The sequence below is a fragment of the Phocoena sinus genome, chromosome 2 (genome assembly GCF_008692025.1).
Source record: "Phocoena sinus isolate mPhoSin1 chromosome 2, mPhoSin1.pri, whole genome shotgun sequence".
In the NCBI taxonomy this organism is placed as follows: domain Eukaryota; kingdom Metazoa; phylum Chordata; class Mammalia; order Artiodactyla; family Phocoenidae; genus Phocoena; species Phocoena sinus.
Window position 1 is genome coordinate 51,692,467 of NC_045764.1, and position 27,139 is coordinate 51,719,605.

The 27,139-nt window shown below is 38.3% G+C and overlaps 2 protein-coding genes across 6 annotated transcripts in view; one reads left to right on the top strand and one right to left on the bottom strand.

The window, feature by feature from the left end:
- Positions 1-1,745: 1,745 nt before the first annotated feature.
- On the bottom strand, positions 1,746-24,861 carry LINS1 (lines homolog 1). Of its 3 annotated transcripts, none has more exons than XM_032623704.1 (7): positions 24,760-24,861; positions 9,001-9,495; positions 8,809-8,898; positions 7,827-7,968; positions 6,889-7,368; positions 5,375-5,546; positions 1,746-3,520 (listed from the first exon to the last, which is right to left on the bottom strand). In XM_032623704.1, the coding sequence occupies exons 2-7, from the start codon at positions 9,397-9,399 to the stop codon at positions 2,635-2,637; spliced, it is 2,169 nt and encodes a 722-aa protein (XP_032479595.1). In that variant the 5' UTR covers positions 9,400-9,495; positions 24,760-24,861; the 3' UTR covers positions 1,746-2,634. The 3 variants fall into 3 exon arrangements, with proteins under 3 accessions (XP_032479595.1, XP_032479594.1, XP_032479596.1); XM_032623703.1 differs by having other exon boundaries at positions 6,778-7,368; positions 24,760-24,857; XM_032623705.1 differs by lacking the exon at positions 9,001-9,495 and having other exon boundaries at positions 6,778-7,368; positions 24,760-24,807.
- A 316-nt stretch (positions 24,862-25,177) lies between these two features.
- Positions 25,178-27,139, top strand: part of ASB7 (ankyrin repeat and SOCS box containing 7) — a 47,769-nt gene continuing 45,807 nt past the window's right edge. Inside the window, exons 1-2 of one of the 3 annotated variants that reach the window (XM_032624548.1) lie at positions 25,178-25,667; positions 25,838-25,932. The gene's annotated coding sequence lies outside the window, so the exon portion shown is untranslated. Of the gene's footprint in view, positions 25,668-25,822; positions 25,933-27,139 lie in introns of all 3 variants that reach the window. The other 2 variants (XM_032624549.1, XM_032624550.1) reach the window with 2 other exon arrangements.

Consider the following 27,139-nt stretch of genomic DNA (forward strand, 5'->3'; position numbering starts at 1 on the left):
TCTGCATACATAGGAGACTGCCTTTTCCTAATTTTAGATATTATAACAAGGGACTGATGGTTCCTTATTAACCTTATAGAGAAACACAGGTCAAAAACACATCTTTATAAGCATGACTTTTAATGCATTTAACATTTATGTACCCTTAGGAACATAAAGAATCAGGTTTGTTTTTTTCCTTTCCTTAAAAAAATTTTAACTAAAAAAAAAGGTACCCAATTAAAAACAAGTAAGAGTAGAAAGAGATATATAATGAGAAGTCAAATTTTCTACTTCAGATCTGTTTCCCAGGGCAACCACTCTTAGTATTTTCTTATATGTTCTTACATAAATATTTTATAAACACACAAAGGCATATATAAATGTGTGTGTATTACTCCTTCCCCACGTTCTTTTCTTAAACTAATGGGAGCCCAATATACTCACTTTTTTTTAACTGTAGATGTTTCATTTCTGTAAACATGAATACAGCTCATTCTTTCCACAAGTATATATAACTGAGCATACATACTATGAATATATATATTATGACTTACTTAACCAGATTATTTCTAGTGTTTTACTTTTATAAACAATGTGGCATTGAAAATCCTTGAAGATACATACTTTTTTATTTATGTAGAAGCTGCCCCAATGTATACCCCCAACTCTATTGCCAAACAGAGTTTTTGACCTCTGCATTTCTCTTTGGTTAACATTAGTATCTGTTATTTTGATTAGCCATCCTGTTTAGTTCCACTGATCTTCCCATTTCTACCTGAATGAGTACTACCCTGTTTTGATTAACACAGCCTTAAAATATATTTTAATGTCTGACAGGTTCAGTCTCCTTATATTTCTCTATAAAAGGATCATTTAAAAAATATTTTAAGGACATTTCAGACTGTCTTAATGACAGACTGACCAGCGCAATATAGTTATGCTCTCAGTATATAAATCCATCACAGACCTTGGAGATATTGTGGATTCAGTTCCAGATCACCACAATAAAGCAAATATCACAAGGTGAGTCACATGGATTTTTTGGTTTTCCAGTGCATATGAAAGTTATGTTTACACTGTACTGTAGTCTAGTAAGTGCGCAATGGCATTATGCCTATATATCTTAATAAAGAAATACTTTATTGCTAAAACATGCTAACCATCATCTAAGCCTTCAGCGAGGTGTAATTTTTTTGCTGGTGGAGAGTCTTGCCTCGATGTTGATGGCTGCTGACTGATCACGGTGGCTGTGGCAATTTCTTAAAATAAGACAGCCATGAACTTTGCCCCACTGATGGACTCTGCCTTTCATGAACCATTCCTCTGTAGCAAGCAATGCATTTGACAGCAGTTTACCCATAGTAGAAGTGCTTTCAAAATTGGAGTCAATCCTCTCAATCCCTGCCGCTGCTTTATCAACTAAGTTTATATAATATTTTAAATCCTTTGTTGTCATTTCAACAACCTTCACAGAATCTTCACCGGGAGCAGATTCCATCTTAAGAAACCACTTTCTTTGCTCATCCATAAGAAGCAACTCCTCATCCATTAAAGTTTTATATTTGTAACAAATAATGAAAAAGTTTGAAATACTGCAATTACTAAAATGTGACACAAAGACACAAAGCGAGCAAATGTTGTTGGAAAAACGGCACCAAAAGACTTGTATGACACAGGATTGCCACAAACCTTCAATTTGTAAAAAATGCAGTATCTACAAAACACAATAAAGTGAAGCACAATAAAATGAGGTATGCCTGTAATGACATGAAAACTTGAATTTACTGCCTCCTCTCAAAAAGACAGAATATAATTATCCATATCACAACAATTTTAAATAGAATTACCTATTAAAACTCTTCTTAAAGAATACACTTGTGTTCGTAGACCACATATATACATATAGAGCTAATCACCTCTTTAAAAAACTGCTAAGATTCAAGTTTTTTACATATTACATTACACGTAAATACCTCAGGGGGAAATAATAACCATACTGGCTTAAACAGCACCCCTCCCCAAATTCACATCTACCCAGAACCTGTGAATGTAACCTTATTTGGAGATAGGGTACCTGCTGATATAATTAAGCTAAGATGCGGTCACACTGGATGAGAGTGGGCCCTAACCCAGTGACTGGTGTCCTTACAAGAGGGAAACTGGATACAGATAGACACACAGGGGAAATGTCATGTGACAACAGAGAAAGAGACTGGAGTGATGTCCAGGAAGCCCAGGAATACCAAGGATTGCCAGCAATGGCCAGAAGCTAGGAAGAGGCAGGGAAGGATTCTCCCCTAGAGCCTTGAGAGAAAGTGTGGCCCTGTAGCCATCTTGATTTTGAACTTCTAGCCTCCAGAACTGTGAAAGGATAAAGCTCTGTTGTTTTAAGCCACCAAGTTTGTGGTAATTTTTACAGCAGCAATAAGAAACTAATACAATAACTATCCCAAATTTGTGTAAGTTGAACTACCATAAATTTTGAGTGCTGTACTTGTATCAAGTGACTTATCATTTGATATATCTTTTTCAGTCACTAGGCAGCTTCCAAAAGGCAAAGGAAAAGCATGTTAGAAAACCCTTTTGAACTTTTTTTTTTTTTACTGTTACCTCATTAAGGCACAATTATATTAGGGAAAACCAGTTCCTGTTTTACAAAGGAGTCATACTTCTATTATATATTGTCTCAATATGTTTTAACAACTTCAAAAGTGCTGTTGGATTATATGGGAACAGATTTTTCTTCTGCAAACGATAAATGGCACCTTGTAGCTCTTCAAAGCACTTTACTGTTCTATAAGATATTCCCACTTTAGAAGCAATGTTATTTGGGCCTATGTCACAATCAACAGAGAAGGGAGTATTAGATTCTTTGGGAACCAGAGACCTTGACTGAGACTCCAGGCTAAGTTCTTTTTTATCCCTACTTGTTCCAATTGTGTCCTGAATTTTCTTCATTGCTTCTTGGTGTAAAGATGTTAGTCTACTGTTTGCTAAACGCTGGTCTGTGGATTCTTCTTCAGAATCATCAGAGGTTTCGTAATCTACCAGACTTTGAGAAGTTCGTTGGGGAGACAGACTATTAGCCTGGAGTGTGGCCTGGGCCTCCTCAGACATCACAGCATGGTTCAGTGGTTCAGAAGATGCTTCAGAAGCCCGGGAGACCCAAGCATGAGCATCTCTGTGATTACCAAGAACAGCCAAAGGACTAGGCTCTGTTTGGTTGCTGCTTCTGTCTTGGACAAGTGAGGAGATACAACAACAAATATTTACGTTATCTTTAGATTCAGTTATATCAAAGTACTTGCAAATAGTGAAAAAATTATCCCAGTCTTTTTGCAATAATTTTAAATACCTAACAAAATACTCAAGAAAACAGGTTTCTGATGAAATCAAAAAATCAAGAAGAACGGTAGAATCAAATCCTATATTTTTTAAAAAGAATAAAAAAATACAGTGTGGATTATAGCCATTTTCATGTGTGTGATGGTTCCACATTTCTTTTTCTTGGGTCAAGCTTTCAGTAGCTTCACATTCTCTGAAAACAAAGAGAGCAGAGACTTCAGATTAATGACTGTTTACAAATACAAGTTTTGACAGATGTAATTCACAAACCATAAATTCTCCTATCAGATTTCTTTTTAATGTATGCATTATTTTAAAAACAAAAAAATTTCAAAACAATCTCTTTTTCCACAAACTCCATATAAATCTGATTCAATAAAATAAATAAAATCCATTGACTTTGGTAGTTCTAGTTTCTACCTGCCCAATTAAAGTCCTCTGTCTTCCTGTCTCTTGACATCAGAATTCCTTGCTCCTACAGGTAACTAATTCCCTGTGGTAAGGTGGGAATTAACCTCCTTGCTTTCCTTCCACACTTGCCTCAACAGGGGTGGGCATGTGACCCAGAATGACCAATCAGAGTACCCAAGCTCCTGGCCACCATGATTCCAACATGAATCTGTGACCCATGTAGGCTAATCAGATCTCTCCAGGACTTCTGCTGGCACCATTAAAGATTATAACTGTAAGGCTGCTGTAAGCCTGGCACTGCTGGTGGCCCTGTCTGAGAATTAATTCAGAGCCGTGAGATAGAAACAAAGAGAAATAATCAATGACATGGTTTGAGTCATATACAGTTACATCTGATGCCAGTTTGACCCCTTAGAATTCCCAATTAAGAGCCAATAAATTCCATTTTTTTTTTGCTTAGACTAACTTATGTTGATTTCTATCATTTATAGCCAATCACTCTTAACTAATACAGTTACATTAAAAAAAAATACATGTGACATGAGCACATGCCTCTGCGAGCACACTACATTCAAGCTAAGGAAGTTAGAAATTCACATACAAAGTAAATTTAATTCAGAGGCTTCCTCTTTCTTGAGGAGTAAGAAGTCAGCTTTGAATACAACTAAGATATACTCTACGAGGCATGTGCATTCAGACAGAATTTGTATTTGACCGTTTCTAAGCCTAATTCAAATCGCATGCAGGAATTCTGTGTTCTTGATTAGAACCTTTTGAAAATTGGCCCCAAACTCTTACAGTCTGAAAGCAGCCACTGCCAGCAGTGTCATAATACAAGTAAGAACTGGCAGCACAACACTGCACCGACAGTCATTAGTAAGAAATCCCTTTCTCTGAAGCCAAGAAAGAAATGGAAATAAAGCAAATACTTTAAGGTTTTAATAAAGCAGAAGCAGAAACAGTGTAAAAGGTCTTCAGTTATTAACTTCATTACCAATTAGATATTTGCCACAAGAAGATTGACCCAAGATTGACCAAGTACAGCTGTTTTAATAAACAGAAATAGGATCAGTATAAAATGTCATCAGTAACGTAAGTTCATAATCAATTTCAGATATCTGCCTCAAGATGATATCAATCCCAGTTCAACTGTACACTAAAATGAAAATTTACAACAGCTCCTTTGATTACTTACAAGATTGTACTCACCTTTACAAAGGCAAAAATCACCTTACAGAAGTTCAATACAGATAAGTTAGTCTTAGAGGTGAAGAGAGTTCTTAAACATCAATTAAATTAAGACTTAGACAAGTGTATTAACTTACTCCTGATCACACAGGTAAAGCAAAGGTGGTGACTCAGCCAGAACCCATGCTGTCTAATATCAGTCTAGTTCTAATCCCTAGATAGATCTGCCTAGCCAGCCAAGTTTTCATAATCAGAACTCAAATGTAATCTATTTTCATGTAGGGCAGGGTTAAAGAAAGGAATTGGAACTTATAAGGAAACCACAAGATTGTTAGGGATTTTTTTTTCCCCTAATGATGGAAAGTAAATAGTATGTCCAACACATTATTAAAAATGTTTTCTGCTTTCCTGGCATGTAGTTAGTATAATTACTTTAAAATATACGAACCTGGTCAACTTCAGGTAGATGCCCATTGCTGTTTTGGCAGCCTCCAGCATGTCATCGTCTTGTTCTATGAAGACCCTAGACAACCACTCACAAAGATTGTGTGATCGCAGAGACGGCTGAAGGTGAGGCTTTAAGAAGGTCAGTAACTCAGACATGAACCTCTGTAAATCAACTTCAAAAAAATGCAAATTTCAAAGAGCAAGCAACAGTTTATGAATGCATTTATAATAACTTGCCTATATATAAATTTATAATATCTAGAGTACTTTAAAATTCATTTTCATAATTCACACTTTCAAAAAGTTTGTGAGTTAGGGATTATCTCCACTCTGTATATTAGGAAACTGAGCTTCAGAGAAAAAAATGACCCAGTCAGTAGGATACAGTTAAAATGTATAGCCAGATCATCTACTTCCCACGCTGCCAAATAACTAATTATCTCTGAGAAATAAAAGTTACATAAATTCTTGCTAAAAGCATATAAATGAATGAGTGGTAGGCAACAGAAATCACTTCACTGGATGTCACATGGTTTGTTACTAGAGGCAACAATGCACCCAAACAAAAATAATTTGCCCTCAAAATAACAGAAAAAAATTTTTTTGTTTGTTTAAAATTGTTTAAAGTTTTAAATGAAAGTACTACTATTACGCACAAAAGTCAAAAAGGTTTTGAGGAGTTTTAACTGCAATTTAAAATTCTTGACATATAACACGCGCCATCTAGTGTTGTAAATGATAACTGCACAGGATTATATCTTGGATGTTGTTACTACAAGCTAAATGTTACCTAAAGCAATTCAGGGAAGTCACTGCTTACAATTCAGACCTTTCACTGAAACTCTATGCTGCTTGCTTAGAGACGTTTACTATTCATTTTTCTCAAATGAAACAGAGGACATAATCTTCCCCAGCACCTATACTGAATACTTTAAATGGCTCTCTTTGGACTCTAAGTTAACATCCTGGAAATTTTATACAAAAATTTCTTCATCACTATAACTTCTGACGTAATAGTTTCGATTCAACTCCTAATTGTCAAAAATCTGTATTAGTAGATATACCAATTTTATGAAGGAAAATATGAATAATATACTACAAGTAACTGAATATGAATTGACTTACATTGCTTACTTCGAAGTGACTCAACAGCATCTTTATTTTTTAAACACAATTATTAACTATACTATGCAAATTCAGTTTAGAGCACAAAACTGAAACTTTATTTCTTAAGGTAATTCTAGTTTTTAATCTTTTTTTTGAAGAAAATTAATAAATTATAACTAGAATAACATATAGCTTAAATTGTGAAATTACAGTCCTGAGATTTGATAATTATGAATAATTTTACTTCAGTAAATAATTACCCATTACTTTGCATACAAAAGGAGTTGAGAGAGTTACCTTTCATTTCACTTGCTGAAGCACCATTTTGAAACTTGATTTCTAAGGATCTAATGATAAGTAAGCTCGCTGCTCTAAGGATCACATGATCTGGACCAGGGACACACTCACATCCAGGTTGGACTTCATCGCCTCCAAAGCAGGAAGGTTTTCCATAGACAGACAGTGTCCTCAAAAAGCCCAAATCCACAGCTTGCAGAACAGCATCAGCCAAAGCCAACAGGTCCACATCTAAAGGATGATCTGGTGCCATGAAGGTAGGGACGGATCCCCGACAAAGGTCTTCACCCACTTTGCAGAGAAGGCACTTTTTGATGAATATGATGAATTTCCTTTTGACAAAAGCCTGAATAGGCCAGGTAATAACATCGAACACACAAGAAGGTTTCAAAAATAACATCCTCTGGCAAGTGAAATGTAACTTCAGGTGGATTCTGGAGGCTATAAGAAGTTCAAGCAATTCCAGGAAACATATCAAGCTGTTTATTAGTTTAGAAGTATCTTGGTGGTTTTCAAAATGCTGAGAAAATAAGGAATTGTAAAAGACTTCAAAAATAGTGTCAAAAGGAGTCAGGAACTGCTTTAGAATTTCTGTGATTAAAAAAATAGTAATTATAAGCAACAGGAAAAACAAAGACTTCTTAAAAAGCAATTTTACAATTCAATTTTTATAATTATTATCCCTTTATAAGATGAAGAAATGGATTGGATTGTTTATCTCTAACATGAACAAATGAAGATATGCACACTAAGTAAGAGCTAATAACCATGGCTAATACCCATTTTACAAATATCAGTAACATCAGACGATACAAAGGATATATAAAAATGAAAAGCTTTAATTTCAATTTTTAATAATAGTGAAGTTTTACTTTTTTTCCTTTTAAAAAGGTATCCTCAATCAAAAAATATGGGGCACAATTCTTTAGTTTTTCATACTTCAAGACAGATCAGACGTTGTAAAGTAAGTTTTACTCTTCATTATATAAGTATAATGCTCCTTGGGAACAAGATAATGACCATTGTTTACAGGGAAACATAATTCATACCTGTTTTTTGTGAACATGTATCTTTAAAGATTTCTTTTATTACAAAGGTAAGCATCCAGAGGCAGTGTACTACTTTATCACTTTCAGAATATTCAGAAAGATTTTTTTGGCAAAAAGAAATCCAGGAATTACTCAATGTTATCTAGAAGTTAGAAAAAATTTAAAGGAGTAAGTTATAATACAATATTTTCTTTACAATTACAAATTACCTATTATATACAACTCAATACAACATTGCTTACTCCTTTCCAAAAAAAAAGTATGATAATATTTGTTAAAACAAGGACACAAATATCCTAATATTCCTTAAATCAAGAAATTCAATATGCCATAGAAATAAAAGATCAAAGGGAACATGAAAATATTAGCAGTGATTATTATCTCTGGTAGCTGGAATGATATGTAATTTTTATTTTGGTCTTTATACATTTTCTCTTTTCCCAAATTTTCTACTGCAAATACTGCCTTTTTTAATTCAGGAAAGAATGTTATTTTAAGAAAGGAACAAGCAATTATAGCTGAAAGAAGTCAGTAAATTTAGATTTGTTTATTAACTAATTCAGAGATAAGAGAAAAATCTGATAAGTTGTTCATATTTTTTCATTATGCTGAGGACCACTCTTAGAATTTATTTATGTTAAACCTGTGAAAATGGTCTTAGTCTCAAGCAGGGGTTCCTAAACCTTTTTTTGGAGGGGAGAAAGGAGGCCCACCTACTTCTTTGACAATCTGAAGAAAGTTATGAACTCTCTGACGTGAAACCCATCTTTTGGGTTAAAAATCTGATTTGTGAAGATTTACAACATATTTAAGACTCTAATCCTTGATATAAGCCATCATCATATTATTCTATTCTTACACTTTTGTGGATTTACACGTTATTGTGTGAGCAAATATTTTATTGATAAAATATTGAATGCCAGAGAGCAATTTTAAAGAAACTATAAAAGAAACAGTAACATAATTTGATTACTTATCTTACCTTTTCCTTCAATTGGAAATACAGAAGTAGTGCAAGGCACTTTGCAGCCATGTGAGATAACAATTTATCCGAGTTTTGGAACATACAGGTCTACAAGAAAACAAATAAATTTACCTACTGTTACTGAATGTTAAAACTTATATTTTAAAAATCTAGATCTTAAAAAAAAAAAACAAAAGCAAATGGGCTTACTAATTTAGAATCGACGTCAGATGATTTTAAAAGAATTTTAATTATATCTCTATATTTCTCCTTTGCATGCAATTCAGTTTCGACAGATAATATTCTGGTCATCATCACTTTAATCACTGTTAACTGAAGGAGCATTATTTCTCGGGTACTGTTCATCTGAAAATGTCTCTGCAAACACACAGGTGCTACAGAAGGGGTAGCCAAATTGACAGAGGATGGCTGATGCTTGCCCTGAACATCAAGGATGTTTGAGCAGTCTGAGGAGGTGGTTGTAGAGCAATCTTGATCTGAAAATGCTGGGTTGAGATAAAAGATGTAATCATGGCTGTCATTTTCAAGTGTGGCTCCAAGAAGTACTTTCCTGTATAATTGTTCTAAAACTTCAAAGAAAGCTTTCATTTTGATTGCCAAACATATCTTACAAGAAGGTCGACAAATCCAAATTGTAAATATTAATCTTAGAAATGGGATGAATCTCTGTTTCTTCAATAAAACCTAAAACAGGAAAAATAATTTAAAAATATAAGTGTTATATACATTACATTACAAGGGAAAGGCATCTATTTCCACTTAAACATTTAGTCTCTCAAGTTAAAGGTAATACTGATGGCTTAATTTCTAAAAATGAAAAATTGGTAATAAGATTATTTTAAAACAATAAAAATAAAATTTATGTTTTTCATATAGATTTAAGATCATAAAATTATTTTTAATTTTATTACAGTAAAACTTTAGCTTTCCTCTAACATTTTTCAATGGGTTGTCAGAGTTTCTCAACCTTGGCACTATTAACAGTAGGAACTGGGTAATTTTGCTTTGGGGGAGCTGTCTTGTACATTGTAGGAAGTTTTAGCAGCATTCCTGGCCTCTACCCACTAGATGCCAGTAGCATGCCCTTGGGAGGCAAAATCATCCAGGTTGAGAACCATTTGGCTAATAATTCAAATTCATTAACTTTTACCTTCAACTTATAGAGGGAAACCTAAAGTTAGATTGCTATGTGGTCAAACTATTATGGTTATTGCTGATTAACTCCCAACTTAAAATTATATGATAATATAAAGAAACCCTGGTTATCATTTATAACATTAAATTAAAAAATTTTAAATGCCATCCCAAGAAAAAGACAAGACGTTAAGCAAAAGCAATCCAAACGTGAGCAAACTGTATTTTGTATTTGTAGCTGGATATAAATTTAGACATCCTGGTTGCCCCAGGCTCCTTTGACTTGATGGAGACCAGAAAGAGTAGGGAGAAAGGAAAGGATCAGACGTGGCTTTTAAAGCAGAGAAATGGGCAATCAACTGATAACTGAATATTAGAGAAAGCATGTAGTTACTATACAGCAAGAGTGGCTAGGAAAAATGAAAGACTTTGGTGCAAGCAAAAGAGATTACTGAATATCCTTTCAATGGAATACTGGAGCCTCCGGGGAATTATCGGATCCTACTAGGGTTTGGTCTTTTCACTGCCTTTGAGCTATTTTACACCTTGGTAAATTGTAGGTGACTGATAGCAATGCAAATAATTCTTGTCTGAGGACATGCTCATAATTGTCTGGTGAAGGGGCAACCCTTCCTGCAGTGGGAAAAGCCAGTTTTGCTTCCATCTGTAAACTCATTTCAACATTCCTTTACTCTATATAAAGTCAACTTTTCTTTTAAAATGGATGTGACATTTGTCTAGTTCTTTCATTAATTAACTAGTTAAATAAAATCGTTGTTCCGCGTTCATTTTATATGGGTCATGATTTTGTCCTTTTAAAATTTATATTTAACAAAATCCACGAAATTCCCTCCTTTACCCGGACCCACTTATAAATGCCCATCTTTAACCTCCTTCCTTCCTCACTGGAAGAGACCTCATAGGGAGGGCTGTCACTTTTATCGGGTCTCACTTTTACTATAGGGCCTACTGGCCTGCCCTTGGTCTTCAAACCTCCCTCTCCACTGGTTTCTTCCCCTTGCTTAGCTTGTGAGGAATTTCAATTCCTGGTCACCCCTACAAGACAAAGCCGCCCTGTTCTAGTCCTCCAGTACAGAAATAAATATTAAGAAACCTATAGATTTTAAGGTTACAAATGAAGCTTCTGTAAAGTTTTCACTGAATTCTATTTTCAAACAGTGGTGTGTATCTCACACAATTTATAAACACAACTTAATACGGTAATATCAGTAACCTTGTTCCATCTGACAATGTTAAAATTTACCTGAGCCCTGTGCTCCCAGAAAGCAGCCATGGTTAAGAAGCACTGAACCTTCTGTGTTCCAAGAAAGGGCTGACTGTATTTCCAGATAGGACCCACCTTCACCCTTCCTTACTGACTCCCTAGTTTTATAAAACTCCCCATTTTTTCCTTCTTTGAGAGGTTTTTCCATTAATATTCATTCTCCCTGTTGCAATAGCTTGAATAAAATCATCTCCTTAATTGTCTGGTATATTTTGTCTGTCGCATACTAGAAATTAGTTTTCATATTCTACTTCGAAGATGAATTCCATCATACTTATTTTACTTTATATTTTAGTTATAACATTTCTTCCCAATAAAACTACTGACATTTCTATATATATTCTATTACATAAAATATTCTGTGACAATATTTTTTATTTTAAAACTAATTTAATCAGTAAATCTATCTAATTAGGTTTTAATATTATATGCTCAACTCTATTAATATAATTTTCAACCACAAATGGATTTTTATTTCAATGTTATAGCAATAAAAATACTTCTAATAATATTCCTATACATCTTAAGTCCTTAAATTTTACCACAAATGAGAATAAAACTGCTATTTCAACTATTTTTCAACCTATAAAAAGACCCATTTCAAATGGTTCAATCATTTCACACACAAAACTAAAGTGAATGCCAATAAATAGGTAAACAAAAAAGCATTTTGGGGGTTTGGCGGGGGGGGGGGGGTTGGAGGAGAGGATGGGCTGTTTTCTATCACGGTGGGACCCAGGACCTTGATAAGAGTGGTTATGAGAAATCAGATTGAAAAGTATAAACTTGAAGATACAAAGAGTCAAAATAATGCTTTATAGACAGAAAGAAAAACAAAAGCATCAGCTAGGGGTCACAAATGCCAGGCAGATAACAAATGAACGAAGACAATAGGTGCTAGGCTGCTTCTACTGTGACTATTATAAACCCTTCCTAATTACAGTGTCTTTTAAGATATTAATGCTGGCCAAAGAAACCTGCATTGAAACAAATGTCTATGGTAACCCACTGAGAATTGAGAACTGCAGTTGTTGTTTTAAAGCAATCATAGCACTAAAGGAAAGGACAAATCCTGAAAAAACGAACTAGGGGATTAACCAACCACACTTTTTTCCTTGTAGTGGCTGCTAAGAGATTGGGACATCTCAAGCTGCATTACCATGCTGGTCTGGAGGAAGGCATACCCCTCCGACACCAAGCTCTTACGAGACATCGCCAAAGCGAAGTGTCTGGGGAAGGATGCTCAGAATGCTGAGAGGCTGTGGAGCCAGCTATCCTGGATAAATGAGAGAGATCTGTCTAGCCTGTAAAGGACACAAACATTAGGAGAGACCTAATTAGGAAAAGTGAATGAGCAGTGCTTCTCAGAGTTCTTTCAGAAAACGCCTCCTGGAAAAGGAAAGTGAATTCCCACGTCAGGGGGCCTAAGGGGGTGCCCATTACAAGCACAAAATTTGTTTAAAGTCTCTCTTTTATAGTTTAAGGACTGTAAACTATCTGAATTTTGCAGTCAAATCCTAATAGAATCATGCTTAATATAAAATATATATTCCCCACCCATCTTCACATAAAATCAACGATTTAGGGATAATAATTGCTGAAGTTTATCGAGCGCCCACTATGTATCAGAAACTGTTTTCAGTGAGTAATAGCTTCATAACAACTGTAATAGGTGGGTACTTAATTACCACACCCATTTTATGATAAGGAAACTAAGGCACAAAGAGATCAAGTTAAGTGGCAGAATCAGGATTTGAACCCAGAAAGTCTAATTTCACAGCCAGTGCCCCTTCTCAAATTTCCTCTGATGTTCCAAAGCCTCAGGGCAATGGGTGAATAGAAGTTCTCTAATAAACTTCTCAAGTGTAAGGAGTAACTCGCACAGCCTAATCTTTAACAGTTTCTATAGGTACTCTCACAATACCTTAAAGCAGAATACTGATCCTCAGAATCATTTCTACATGCTGCACAAATTCTAAAATCAAGGCCAATTACTATACAACTTCCCAACTATGCAACTTCCCAGTGCAAACTACAATTAATTTTTTCAAATGATAGTCAGCAACCAAAGGTTGAAACATTAATCAGGACACCCATTTGACTGATTTTTACATTAAATTACTTTTAGTAGCTACATCAAACCCAGGGTGAAAAGCCTAACTATCATACTTTGATATCAGTTCATCAACAGTTTAAAGGCAGTATAAATAGAAGTGACTAAGACCTTGATTTAACTTCATTTAAAATAATTTCAACCTTTTACAACAATTAACTCAAGATGGATCACAGGCTTAATACTTAAAATTAACCTTTTAGAAAAAAAAGGAGAAAATCTTTGGGATCCAAGGCTAGGCAAACAGCTCTTTGACTTGGCCTTCAAAGCCCAATCCATAAAAGTAAAAACTGATAAACTGGACCTCAACAAAACTAAAAACTTTTGCTCTGTGAAAGACCCTATTAAGAGGATAAAAAGATAAGTACAGACTGAGAGAAAATATTTGCTAACCACATTTCCAACAATGGACTCGTATCTAGAATATATAAAGCACTCTCAAAACTCAACATTAAAAAAGATAATAATAATTAGGAAATGGGCAAGAGACATGGACATGTTCACTAGAGAGGATACAGAGCAAGTAAGTACACAAAAAGATGTCCAACTACATTAGCCATTAGGGAAATGTAAATTAAAACCACAGTAAATACCACTATCAATATGATTGAAATAAAAATTAGTGACACCAAATTCTGGCCAGAACATGGAGAAAGTGGACCACTCTACATTGCTGGTGGGAACACAGAATGGTACAGTCACTGGAAGACAGTTTGGCCGTTTCTTAGAAAACTAAACATACTCTTACCACGTCGTTCCAGCAACTGCACTCCTCGGTGTTTACCCAGAGGAGTTGAAAACTTATGCCCAGAAAAAAACCTGCATGTGCATAATTGCCAAAACTTGGCAGCAACGAAGATATCCTTAAGTAGGTGAATGAATATATATAAACTGTGGTACATCCACTCAACGGAATATTATTCATGCTAAAAAGAAAGTGCTATCAAGCCATGAAAAAGACATGGAGGAAACTTAAAAGCATATTACTAAGTGAAAGAAGTCAATCTGAAAAGGCTACATAGTGTATGATTCCAATTATATGACACTCTGGAAAAGGCAAGACTATGGAGACGGTAAAAAGATCAGTGGTTGCCAGAAGTTGGGGGATGAGGGGAGGGATGAATACATGGAGCACAAGACTTTTAGGGCAGTGAAATTACTCTGAATGATACAATGATGGATACACGTGATTATACATTTGTCTATTATAGTGTAAACCCATAGGATGTAAAACACCAAAAGTAAACCCTAATGTGAACTATGGATTTGGGTGATTATGACGTGTCAACGTAGGCTTATCAACTGTAACACATGTACCACTGTGGTATCCCATCTGCAGATGCTGATAATGGAGGAGACTATGCATGGGGGGGGGGCAGAAGGTATACAGGAAATCTCTGTACCATCCTCTCAATTTTGCTGTGAACCTAAAACTGTTCTAAAAAATATAGTCTTTAAAACAAAACAAAAAAGCTAAACATGCTACCATATGACCCAGTAATTACACTCTTGGGCGCTTATTCCAGCAAAATAAAGACTTATTTTCACACAAATACCTGTATGTGAAAGTTCGTAGTAGGTTTATTCACAGCAGCCCAAAACTAGAGACAATCCAGTTGTCCTTCAACGGATGAATAAACTGTGGTACATCCATACTACTCAATAATAAGAAAGAAAGAACTATTGATACATGCAATAATTTGGATGACCCTTAAGGGAATCATGCTAAGAGAAAAAAGCCAATGTCAAAAGGCTGCATACTGTATGGTTCAATTCTTGAAATGATAAAATTAGAGAGCTGGAGAGCACATCAGTGGTGCCAGAGGTTAGTGAGGGCCCCTCCCACTTGGTGGGTAGGGTCATAATGGCCTTGTGATAACAGAACTGATGGGGAACACACTAACCTATATATGCGATAAAATTGCATTGAACTAAATACACACACGTAAATTAACAGAAGTAAAAGGGGAATCTGAGTTGGAGCAGCAGATTGATTGTATCAATGTCAATATCCTGGTTGTAATACTGTACTACAGTTTTGCAAGATGCTACCATTGGAGGAAACTAGTTGAAGGGTACACGAGATCTCTCTGTATTATTTCTTACAACTTCACGTGAATTTACAATTAGCTCAAAATAAAAAGTTAAATTAAAAAAAACAATTTCAGCTATAGACATCAGCCTTCTGATCCTTAGCAACAATATGCATAAGACTTCATTAATATCAACTAAAATATAAATGTAAACTCATTAGAACTTTGATTTTAAAAATTTCTAGACTGAAAACTGAGAATTTAAAAATATTTTAAAATATTTTCTTAAAAAGTATTCCTAAGAAATAGAGCTTTTAAGTGCATAGTCTATTCACTAGAAGACATTCTCCCACAACTTAATTTTAAAATTATCAGAAAACAAGCTGCTAGTAATTTACTCCTTTGTCTAAAAAAAAAAAAAAGATGACATTACTTTTAGGGAGTTTTTTTTTTTTTTACATAAACTCTACATTAAATTCAGAATACAGAAAAATAATTACTTTCATGGTCAGTATGTAAAGTAAAAAACTGCTTTTCTTTCTATGAGAAGCTAATGGTTTGCTAAGTGACTAGACTCTCTCAATACTGGGCTTTGGCCTAACGGAACAATAGGTTCAAATCTGACCACAGCCAGAAAGGTTACTTAATCTCTCTCTCCAATAACAAGGCTGCTGTGATTCTTGAGGCAGAAGTTGAGGCACTCTAAACAAAGGCTGCTTCTAAGATTCCAGTTCCTTCCCCCAACTGAGATGGCATTTACTTTGTCCAAAAAATTAAAGTGGGTCTGGTTAGACTCCACAGAAAGTTGGGAGGGGGCGGGGAACCTGGGTGGCAGTGCCAAGATTAGGAAAGTCTGAGAGGGCAGTGAAGGCACTGAGAAGGCCCAGAAGATGAAAGGACAGAGGTTCCCATCATCCATGTCCACCATCAGGGCCATCATAGCTGGCCAACTCTGATTTCAAGAGCACCTCTCTACGCTAGTGACAAGAGGGGGAAGGATATGTTCCAACAGCACATCCTGTGTTAGGCACCTTCCCTTCCCTCTGCTAGTTCTACTCTTCCCCTTTCTCTGCGTCCCAACATGCTCCTGTAGTAGATGGGGGTGGGAGGGGGGAGAGGGAGAGCAGGAGACTGTTCTTTCCAGTTTCAGGAACGGCTCCTTCTACTTACCTCCAGGCCTAGAGCAGGTACTGGCGGTTACCAGCCCCCAGGGTACACCATCCCTTGCTCATTTCCTTAAAATAAGTTTTAGCTGCCTCAGAATCACTTGCCAAGGCACGTAAAAGCAGACTGCAGGCCTTACCCCAGGAGTTTCAGATATAGCAGTTCTGGGATGGGGCCCTCAAATTTTTATTTCTAACAAGTTTCCAGGTTATTGTTAAAACACTAAGAACACTTAGACCCTGCCTCATGTTTGTAGATTGTCCTCCTATTAAACTCTTGTTGGCAGGACTCTGATCCAGGTCAGGCATTTTTTTTAGCATAAAGAAAAAGCCTGATAATTAAGTTATAGATAAAAGATAAAATGTATGATTAAGACAATACGTAAAAGTGTTTTTCTGTCAACGTGGTATACTGGTAAGAACCTGGGATCTGGGATCTAGAGTCATATGTCTCTACCACATCAGGGTCACCATGGGGCAAGCTACCACCTCAGCTTCAGTCTCCTTCCATGTTCAAGGGCATAATGACGCTGGGAGGGTTAAATGATTGCCTCCGTAATAATCCCCAGTGCACATCTGTCAGTGTTTCCTACGCCCCAGGTGGCCCTGTTAAACAAGATAACACACTGCAGGAATGACTCCAGGCCCTGCCCACCCCACTCCTTCCTTTTAATTCCTTTGCACTTCTATTTATGGTGTGAAATTGTTAAAAAAAATGAATGAACATGATTTATTTTGAGAAAAAACAATGCTCCTCCCCCATTTTTTAAAGGAGTGGCAAGTTAAGAAAGGCGCAAATAGGAGACACCGTTTACCAGATTCTTTTTTTAATTGAGGTATAATTGATATATAACATTATATTAGTTTCAGGTGTACAACATAATGACTCTATATATATTGCAAAATGATTACTACAGTAAATCCAGTTAACATCCATCAACATAGTTTCAAAAATTTTTTTGTGTGATGAGAACCGTTAAGATCTGCTCTCTTAGCAACTTTCAAATATGCAATACAGTATTACTAACCATAGTCACCATGCTGTACATGACATCCCCATGACTTATTTATTTTACAACTGGATGTTTGTAACTTTTGATCCCCTTCACTCATTTGCCCTCCACCTCCCCCCACCCCACCAATCTCTAACAAACACCGATCTGTTTTCTGTATCTATCTATGAGCTTGGTGTTTTTGTTATTTTCTTTATCATCCATCGACACATACTTAGGTTGTTTCCATTAACTGCAAGCAAAGGAATCAAGCAGCAAATGCAAAGGCAACCTACAAAATGGGAGAAAATATGTGCAAACCATATATCTGATAAGGGGTTAATATCCAAAATATATAAAGAACTCATATAACTTGATAGCAAAAACAAAAAAAAAATGGATTAAAAAACGGGCAGAGGATCTGAATAGACATTTTTCCAAAGACATACAGATGGCCAACAGGTAACACTAAAAGATGCTCAACATCATTGATCATCAGGGAAATGCAAGTCAAAACCACAATGAGATACCACCTCACACCTATCAGATTGGCTGTTTATCAAAAAGACAAGAAATAACAAGTGTTGGGGAGGATGTGGAGAAAAGGGAACCCTTGTGGGAATGTAAATTAGTGCAGCCACTATGGAAAACAGTATGAAGGTCCCTTAAAAAAATTAAAACTAGGACTATTATATGATCCAGCAATTCCACTTCTGGGTATATATCCAAAGGAAGTGAAAACGCTAACTTGAAAAGATATATACATCCCTATGTTCACTGCAGCATTATCCACAATAGCCAATACATGGAAGCAACCTAAGTGTCCATCAATGGATGAATGGATAAAGAAAATGTGATATCTATATATTTATATATCTATAGATATAGATATTATTGTTCAGCCATAAAAAAAGAACAAAATCTTGCCATTTGTGACAATGTGGATGGACCCTGAGGGCATTATACTAAGTGAATAAGTCAGATTAAAAAAGACAAATACCATATGATCTCTTTGATATGTGGAATCTAAAAAAAAACCCAAATTCATGGATACAGAGAACAGACTGGTGCTTACTAGAGGCAGGGGATGGGGTGTGGGAAAAATGGTTGAAGGTGGTCAAAAATAAGTAAGTCATGGAATGAAATGTACAGCATGGTGACTATAGTTAACAATATTGTATATTTGAAAGCTGCTTAGGGAGTAGATCTTAAAAGTTCTCATCACACAAAAAATCTGTAACTATGTGAGGAGATGGATGTTAACTAGACTTATTGTGGTGATCATTTTGCAGTATATACAAGTATTGAATCATCATGTTGCTCACCTGAAACTAATAATAATGACTTTCTCCATCAAGGTTGGGTCCTCCTGAGATACGCTCAGTCTCCCAGCACCACTGCTGTCTTAAAGAATGTGTCACAATTGTACTTTAAGTTATCTGTGCAATAATTTGTTAACACTCCTGCCTTAAGAGGAGTCTGGTTCATCACTTCTTCCCCAGCTCCTAGCACAATGCCAGGTACACAGTAGTATTAACAAATATTTATTGAATATGTTCATGGCTGAATATTCTGCTTCAGTCAAGTTCTCAGGGATTTATTAACTTCATTCATTTAGTGTCCATGAGTAGTGTGTATGTCCAAAATAATCCTAAAATCAGTTCCAAAGTTCATTTTAGTACTGTTTTGATCTCAAAAAAATTTTTAACTGCTGTGTAATTTTTAACTTATTAATTTTAAAATACAATAAAAATTTCATGTCAAAAAATTATAAATGCAGTACTATCTATAGCAGGGCGTGAGTTCTGAGCTCATTCAGTCTTTACTGTGTTACACACCTAACAATGTGCTCGAGCTGCACACGTTGAAGTCACAATAAAGTGCAAATTAAAACTACCGTTGAGGGAAAAAAACCCCTTAAATTAGCAAAATCAGGGCTACAAGAAGCTCAAGATCCAGTAGTTAGCTTCCTTTCTTTCAGCAATTTTTTTTGCTGGGACCGTGAGGTCAAAGTGGAATTTCTCTATCCATCCCCATCCTCCTTTCCTGCCAGGTACTGCTGAACAAAGTTAGGCTAAAAGGCAGATAACGGGACTGCGTGTCTGGTGGCCCTATTTACAACACACAGGTCCCGATCTCCCTGCAGTCCCAAGAATGGTGTCTGCTGTCATCAGGGCATAACCTGCTTACCCTCTCCACCAATACTGCGTGCTTTAAGACACAGCCTCCTGGGCAGTGATTCTGGACTTCAGTCACACACTGAACTCTCTGGGGCACTAGGAAAATGCCTGAGCCCTAGGCACCAACTGAATCAGAGTTGCTGCAGTGGGGCTTGAGCATTTTTCCAACGATCAAGTCTGCTTCCATGCAGGGTATAAACTCAATTCAGGCTGAGTCAGGGTTTTATAAACTAAAACATCATAAGCGTTGATCCTGAATTATTTCATTTATATGTTGTAAAATTAGTGTTTCTATTTGTGTGAATTTGATATCACCTAACTGAATGGAAAATGAAGTATGTCTGGTGAAATCTAATCAATTTTAACTTGTTAAAAAATATTATGCAATCTAAACTTTTAAATCAATGAAAAGTTATAATTTAAGAATTACCAAATTTGAGAGCACCAATACAAGAAAGCAACTTAGAATTATCTAGTAGCACATTCTGTGAAAGTGTGGTAATACCATGTTCCCTGGTTGTGATATAATTGTATCTGTCAGTAATCTTAAAAATTGTTGCAACCTGAACAAAGGATTTCAAGTGAAAAATAAATGACCAGAGAAGTGTAAAAGCTAGGAAAAATTAGGACTCAACTCAGATACCAGTTTCTGTTAAGCAGCTCATAGACCTTCATGTCTTGGTTGAAGCAGCATTTTGCAAACACACTATCCAAACTGCGTGGGTGCTGAAGATGCTGTAAGACTGAATGTGTTCTCCATAACTATTCACATATTTATTCATTCCTTTCATTCTTTTTGGAATTCAAAAGTGCCTGATTCTATAATCAGTAAACGTTATAAAACTGAACTTATAACTTACATTCATACTAGTAAAATACCACTTTTAATAGACTTTTTTACATTGGAGTCCCACTGCTACGAAAATTTGAAAATCACTGGACCAGGAGATTCCTAAAGCCTCTACGCAATTCCAGAAACCAAGAGTACTAGGGATGTCAGGTAGCAATCCAGGTTCCCAAGAAGGAAGCAGTAATTATTTACGCAGAATGCACAGATAAAGTCTAGAAATTCATGAGGTTTTTTTTTTTTTTTTTTTGGCCACGCCATGTGGCTTGTGAGATTTTAGTTTCTCAACCAGGGATCGAACCTGGGCCCTCCGCAGTGACAGTGTGGGAGTCCCAACCACTGGACTGCCAGGGAATTCCCCATAGCACAAATAATGTTGGAACCGTGTGAAATGTCTGAAGACAAAAAGAGTATGCAAAAATACAGTTGGGGTCTTCCCTGGTGGCGCAGTGGTTGAGACTCCGCCTGCCGATGCAGGGGACACGGGTCCGTGCCCCGGTCCGGGAAGATCCCACATGCCGCGGAGCGGCTGGGCCCGTGAGCCATGGCCGCTGAGCCTGCGCGTCCAGAGCCTGTGCTCAGCAACGGGAGAGGCCACAACAGTGAGAGGTCCGCGTACCACCCCCTCCCCCGCAAAAAATACAGTTGTTGGTGGTACTGAAGTTGAGGTATTGTAAGTTGTTTTCCAAACTTTTTGTGATGTTATTTTGTTTTTATAATAAACCAGTAAGAAATCATGGCAGAATTGAAAGATCAGAAGTTGCTAATATGTAATATCATTTAATATGTCTGAATATAACTGGTTTCTAATTATAATTCAGCTACGTACTTCAAGGAGGAAGGGAAATTTAGAAATTCAAAGTTATGAAATATTGCTGAGAAGTATAAAGATATAAAAAATAGCTTATTTTTTATTTATTTTATTTTATTTTTTTTTTTGCTGTATGCGGGCCTCTCACCGCTGCGGCCTCTCCCGTTGCGGAGCACAGCCTCCGGACGCGCAGGCTCTGCGGCCATGGCTCACGGGCCCAGCTGCTCCGCGGCATGTGGGATCTTCCCGGACCGGGGCATGAACCCGCGTCCCCTGCATCGGCAGGCGGACTCCCAACCACTGCGCCACCAGGGAAGCCCTAATTTTTTAAAAATTGGAAATTATACACCCCAAAATATGTAGTAGCCTTCAAAGTAGTTTTTTTATGAAGTTACCTCCAAATAGAGTACCTCTGTTCCAGGCTCTTGTTGAAACCCCTTTGGAAACTGCTCGCGGAGTTTTGCACTGTATATTCTTTTGAATATACAGTTAGATATGATACTTTCTGGGTGGATTTGGTTTAAAGAAACAGCCAGAAGTAATTAAAAACTTTTCTTGTATAATTTGCAGCCTGGCTTTTAATAATACACAACTTTAATTTTTTCTAATCTAAGCAAATGTTTAGCAAGAATGTTCTTTTAAGAATTTGTATTTTCTGAAAAGCCTTACACAGGACAAGGGAAAGAAGTCTTTAGGGCTCACCAGATGTGAATATTAATTTAATCATCAATCCATAGAATTTCAGTGCCTTCTCTATCATGCATGAGGGTTCTCACTTTATAATGCATCTTTTCATTCCCCTCCCCCTGCAAGTCTCCAAGTTTTCTTCTTAAAAGGGGCTTCTGCTTACAATTTCATCAGTAGACTTGCTGGCCAAACGGGTATATTCTTTAAAGGAAAAATGGGCACATGTTCACACAGATAATAATTGTGTAGTCCTTCCATTAAAAATATTTTTGCCTTTTTCTAAACACACACTAATCCTTGACAAGTCAATTTCTCTTTGACTTCCTTCTTCCTCTCTGGAGATTCCTTCTCAGACACAGTCATTTCTGGGTATGAGACTGGTTCTGGACCCCTCAGGGATACCAAAATCAGTGGATGCTCAAGTCCCTTACATAAAATGGCGTTGTATTTGCATATAACCTATGCACATCCTCCCTTATACCTTAAATCATCTCTTACTTACAATACCTAATACAACATAAATGGTATGTAAATAGTTGCTAAGCTGGTGGCAAGTTCAAGTTTTGGTTTTTGGAACTTTCTGGAATGTTTTTCTTTTTACAAATATTTTTGATCTGAGGTTGGTTGAATGTGGAACCCTTGAATATAGAGGGTTGACTGTAGTCCCTTAAATGTTTCATGGACTTTCAATGTCTTCAATTAATATCTACATGCTAACAACTCAGAATCCACAGTTAGGTCTAGCTCTCTTCTGGGCTCCACACTCATGTATCTAAATGCCAGTGGAAAGCTGTACTTGGAGTTTCCACAGCACCTTCAATACAAACTCAACTCAGTCTATGGTCTCTCAAACTTGCCATCTCAGTGTACGGCACCTGTATCTCACAGTCACCCAAGTGAGAAACCTGGCTATGTCCCTGGACCCTTCCTAACCTCACTTCTCTCTATCCTCATTGCCACTGTTACAGTACACCACTCCTATCCTGGACAACCACAACAGAGTCCGTGCTAAGCGGCTGTTTCTTCGCCCACCCTACACCCACTTCCTTCTGAAAAACATCTCAACTTTCATTCGGATAAAGTCCAAATCCTTGAACATGGCTTAGCATGTCCTTTGAGATCTGGCTCTTGGGGTCTTCTCACCTCTGTGCCCCACAAACTTAGCTCCAGGCTTTCTCTGAGGGCCTCAGAAACTCTGTGCACTTTAAGGATTCCCAAGCTTTGCTTGGCCCATTCTTTCTAAATCACACTCAACCATTTCCCTCCCACTCTCAACCTTCAACTAGGAAACCTCCAGTCTTGGGGAGCCCTCCACATATCCAAGTCAGGATTAGAGGGCCCTGCCAAGTGCTCCCTCAGCCTATACACAGTATTTCTCTCACTGAATTGTCCATAACTGTTTTCTAGTTTGGTTCCCCTACGCTTGACTATGAGCTTCCCTGGGCAGGCCTGAACCCAGTTTGCCCACCTAAGCCAATAAGTAGCTCATGTAGAAGGCACCAAAACTAGTATTCTTGATAAATGAATGATAATGTACAATAAAATACGAGGATATCAATTTAAAGTGTTTGCAGTGACCCCCATCTGCCACAAAACATCTTAATATATTTTATTAAACAAAAACAGCTGATATGTTGAAATGCATACTTCCTTTATACCTTTCTTTGAGGACATCGGTGGTAGTCAAACGTCTGGTGTACTGGGTGGCTTAGTTTAAGATAATGTCAACTACTGCCTGGACTACTACAACAGTCTTTCACATTTGCCTTAACCTCACTCCCAGCTACAGTCTTCTCCACTGAGCAGCCAGTGATCTTTTCAAAACATAAACAGATACGATAACTTTCCGACCACCCCGCTACAAGGTCTTGCAAGATCCGCAGCCTGTCGCACCCCCCTCCCCCACCCTCAACTTCATTACTAACCATGCTCCCTCTTACGCTGCTTGACTACCTGGCCTTCTTTCTTGCAGTTCCTGTCAACAGCAAAGATTATTCCAGCGTCAGAAGCTTTGCCCTTTTGATGTCTCTGCCTGAAAAATTCTTCCCTCAGTTCTTGGCATGGCTAGCTCTTCCTCACTCAGATCGATACTCAAATGTCACTTCCTCAGAGGCCTTTCCTATCTAAAATAGCCATCGCGCCCTAGCCAATCTCGATCCCATTATTCTGCTTTTCTTTACATAACCTATCCCTATCTGATAAATAATTTTGTTTGTCGGTCTCTCTGTTAAAGTGACGAGGGCAAATGATTGCATCTATCCTATCTTGTTCACCGTTGTCTCCCTAACGGCTAGAACAGTGACCGGAGAGTAAATACCGGCTAAACGAAAAAAATGCACTTAATAAACACGTCCATCTCCCATACTTTCCACTCTTTTCCCTTTCATTCACAGGAATTCGTGAGGGTCGCTGTTCTGGCAGGAAAGCCCTTGAAGCGTTACCGTCACCCCACAGAGAGTCCTCTTTGCCACGCTAGGCGAGGCACGCCCAGCCTGGGAGCTAGCGTAGCCTCAGGGACCGAGAGAGGAACCCAGGACCCGGCAGTCGCGTCTAAAAAGCTCTGAGGAGAGCGGCAGGACAAGGCGCCCCTCTCCTGGCTTCCTGGGGACTGAGGCCTCCGCAATCCTAAGCCCTGGAACAGCCTCTCAGTCGGCCGCACACACGCCTCCCCCGCCGCCGAGGTTAGCGGCTGCGCCCACTTACCTGCCAGGGATCTAACTCAAGCCACTCTGCTTTTGCACCGCCATTCGAGCGAACCCCGGCCCCTTCCGAGACACCGTAGTTCGCGGAAAGTACAAGGCGTTTCCTCTTCCGCATGCGCAGAGGGCCTGTTCGGCCTACAGTGTTTCTTAGCAACCGCTTCGAGTCCATCCGCCAGGGGCGGAGCAGCGGAAGCCAAGGGGAGGGGGAAGTGACTGAGACCAATCGGAGACGAGTCCTAACCTCGATCGGCACTCCTCCTCTTACTGTCGCGAATGCATAGGCGGCTTTACGGCAGGCAAGGGGTGGGTGCTGCTGGGGTAAGGAGGAGGGAAGGAAGCAACCAACCAACCAAGTCGCCTCCACCCCCCACCCCCACCCACCCCGGACCTAGTTTACGGCTCCGGGCTCAGGCTCCAGTGCGGCCACTGATTGGCTGTTGAAGGCTTGGTCCCATCCCAGTGACCCCAAAGTGCTGGAGGGAGGGGGCGAGGGTGGATCAGTGCAAAGTGCATCCCGAAAGCCCCCTGCCTGGATACCCCGTGGCTGGCACTTCGGACCCTGAATGACCTGGGACCTTGCTGCCCCGAGACCTCCCGTGTCCCCTCGTAGCTGGGAGCCTCCGGCCCGGAGCGCGGCAGCCCCCTGCTCCGAGCCCTCAGACGGGGACTGCCCCCCCACCCGAGCCGGGACTTCCTCCCTGCACCCCTGCCCCGAGGCTGCCCGGCGGCCAGGACCGCCGCCTCCAGTCTGCTCGGCAGTCTGGATGCTAGCCGGGCTGGGGCCGTGAGGCATCGAGGAGGATCAAGAACACCCGTGTCCGGCCCTGCCTGGGCTGTTTCTTCAATGGAGAAGTTGGTGAGTGTGGAGGAGGCTGAAAGAAAGAAGAGAAGCAGCAGCTGAGGAGACAGGTAAAGTCAGTTACCTCCCCTGAGGGGAAGGGGGCTGGCCTGGGAGGGAGGAGAATCACTGCTTCTTCCTGCTTGCCTTTTACCAGTCTCTTCCTCTGCTCCCCCTTCCTCAGAGCCCCCTCCTCCTCGCCCCCGGGGTACTGCACGACTCACAGGTTTCTGATTTCCAGGTTTGAGCTGGCTAGGGGAGGCGAAAGAGCAGGAACGGGGCTGCCCACCCACCAGAGAAGCAGCAGAGAGCCTCTGACCAGCATCCTCCATAAAGGTAATAAGCCAGCCCTCCCCTCCCCCACTGTTTATTCCTGGCCCCTACTCATTAAGCAGTGCTTTATTTTCAGGATGGTTACCTGGGAATGCAACGCTTTCCTGGTTCCCAGTTTCCCAGCAAAAACAAAAACACTGTCCGTGCCCCAATCCTTAACATTTTAATAACTTTTCTTTCCCAGGAACGTTTTTCCCCTTTCTCTCTGTACAGTGTGTTTCCGTGTTTTGCTTTATCTTTTGGTGCACTGTACCATTTACCCAGCTCAGAGACTTTGAGACCTTTTTGTAGCTCCCCCTGCTCCTCTTACTCTCATAGGAATTCCTCAGTTCCTTGTTAATGGCTTGTTAGTTCTGAATGACTCTGCTTTTCAGTTAAACCACAATTTTCTGTTTTCCCCTGTTCTTTCCTATCATCTTTCCTCTACCTCCATCAGAAAATCTTTTGAGTTACCTAACTGACAGGGGTTTGGTAGAGGATGGTACAGTAATAGCTTGAAATTTGTGAGTTTCAGAAAATAATGTGACTTTTTTTTCTCTAGTAAAAAGTGAATCTGTGTACCTTAGTAGTATGAATGGTATGAAAGCAATACTCCCTCCCAAAGCACTTATGTATAATTAACTCTTTGGGCTTCTGTGTGTTTCTGTGTGACAGATGTGGATGGGCTCTGAAACTCTTATAAAAAGATAAATCGTATTTGTTATACCTCATTTTCTAATACTTATAAAACTTTACAGAATATCTTGTTAATCATTTGACAGTCAGGAATTTTAAAACAAAAGAATGTTTTGGTGTGTTTAGAATCTAGGGTTTTATTTTGGCACTCTTCATAAGATTTCTCATTTCAAAACCTTTACAGAGAATTTGTTAAATTGAAATTTAAGCATCTAATTCATGTGATCACATTTCTGCTGCTGTATTTCGTTGCTGCCTCTGAAAATGCACTAAAGGTAGGTTTAGGACATTCATGTAAGTCCTAAAGAGGGGATATGAACAGGGAAATTCTGTAAGAGTTAATTCAGAAATTAGCCAAATGAATAGCTTCTCCAACATCCAATAGCAGGAGTATAAAGTGACTTGTTAATCTCAGAGTTATTTTAATATCTCAGATTGTTTAGGGAATTTTAGGTACAAAGAAGTACTTAAAATAGCAGAAGTTGTTAGGAAATCTTTGACTTACTCTGTTCTACTGGACTTTCTGCCTTCCAGA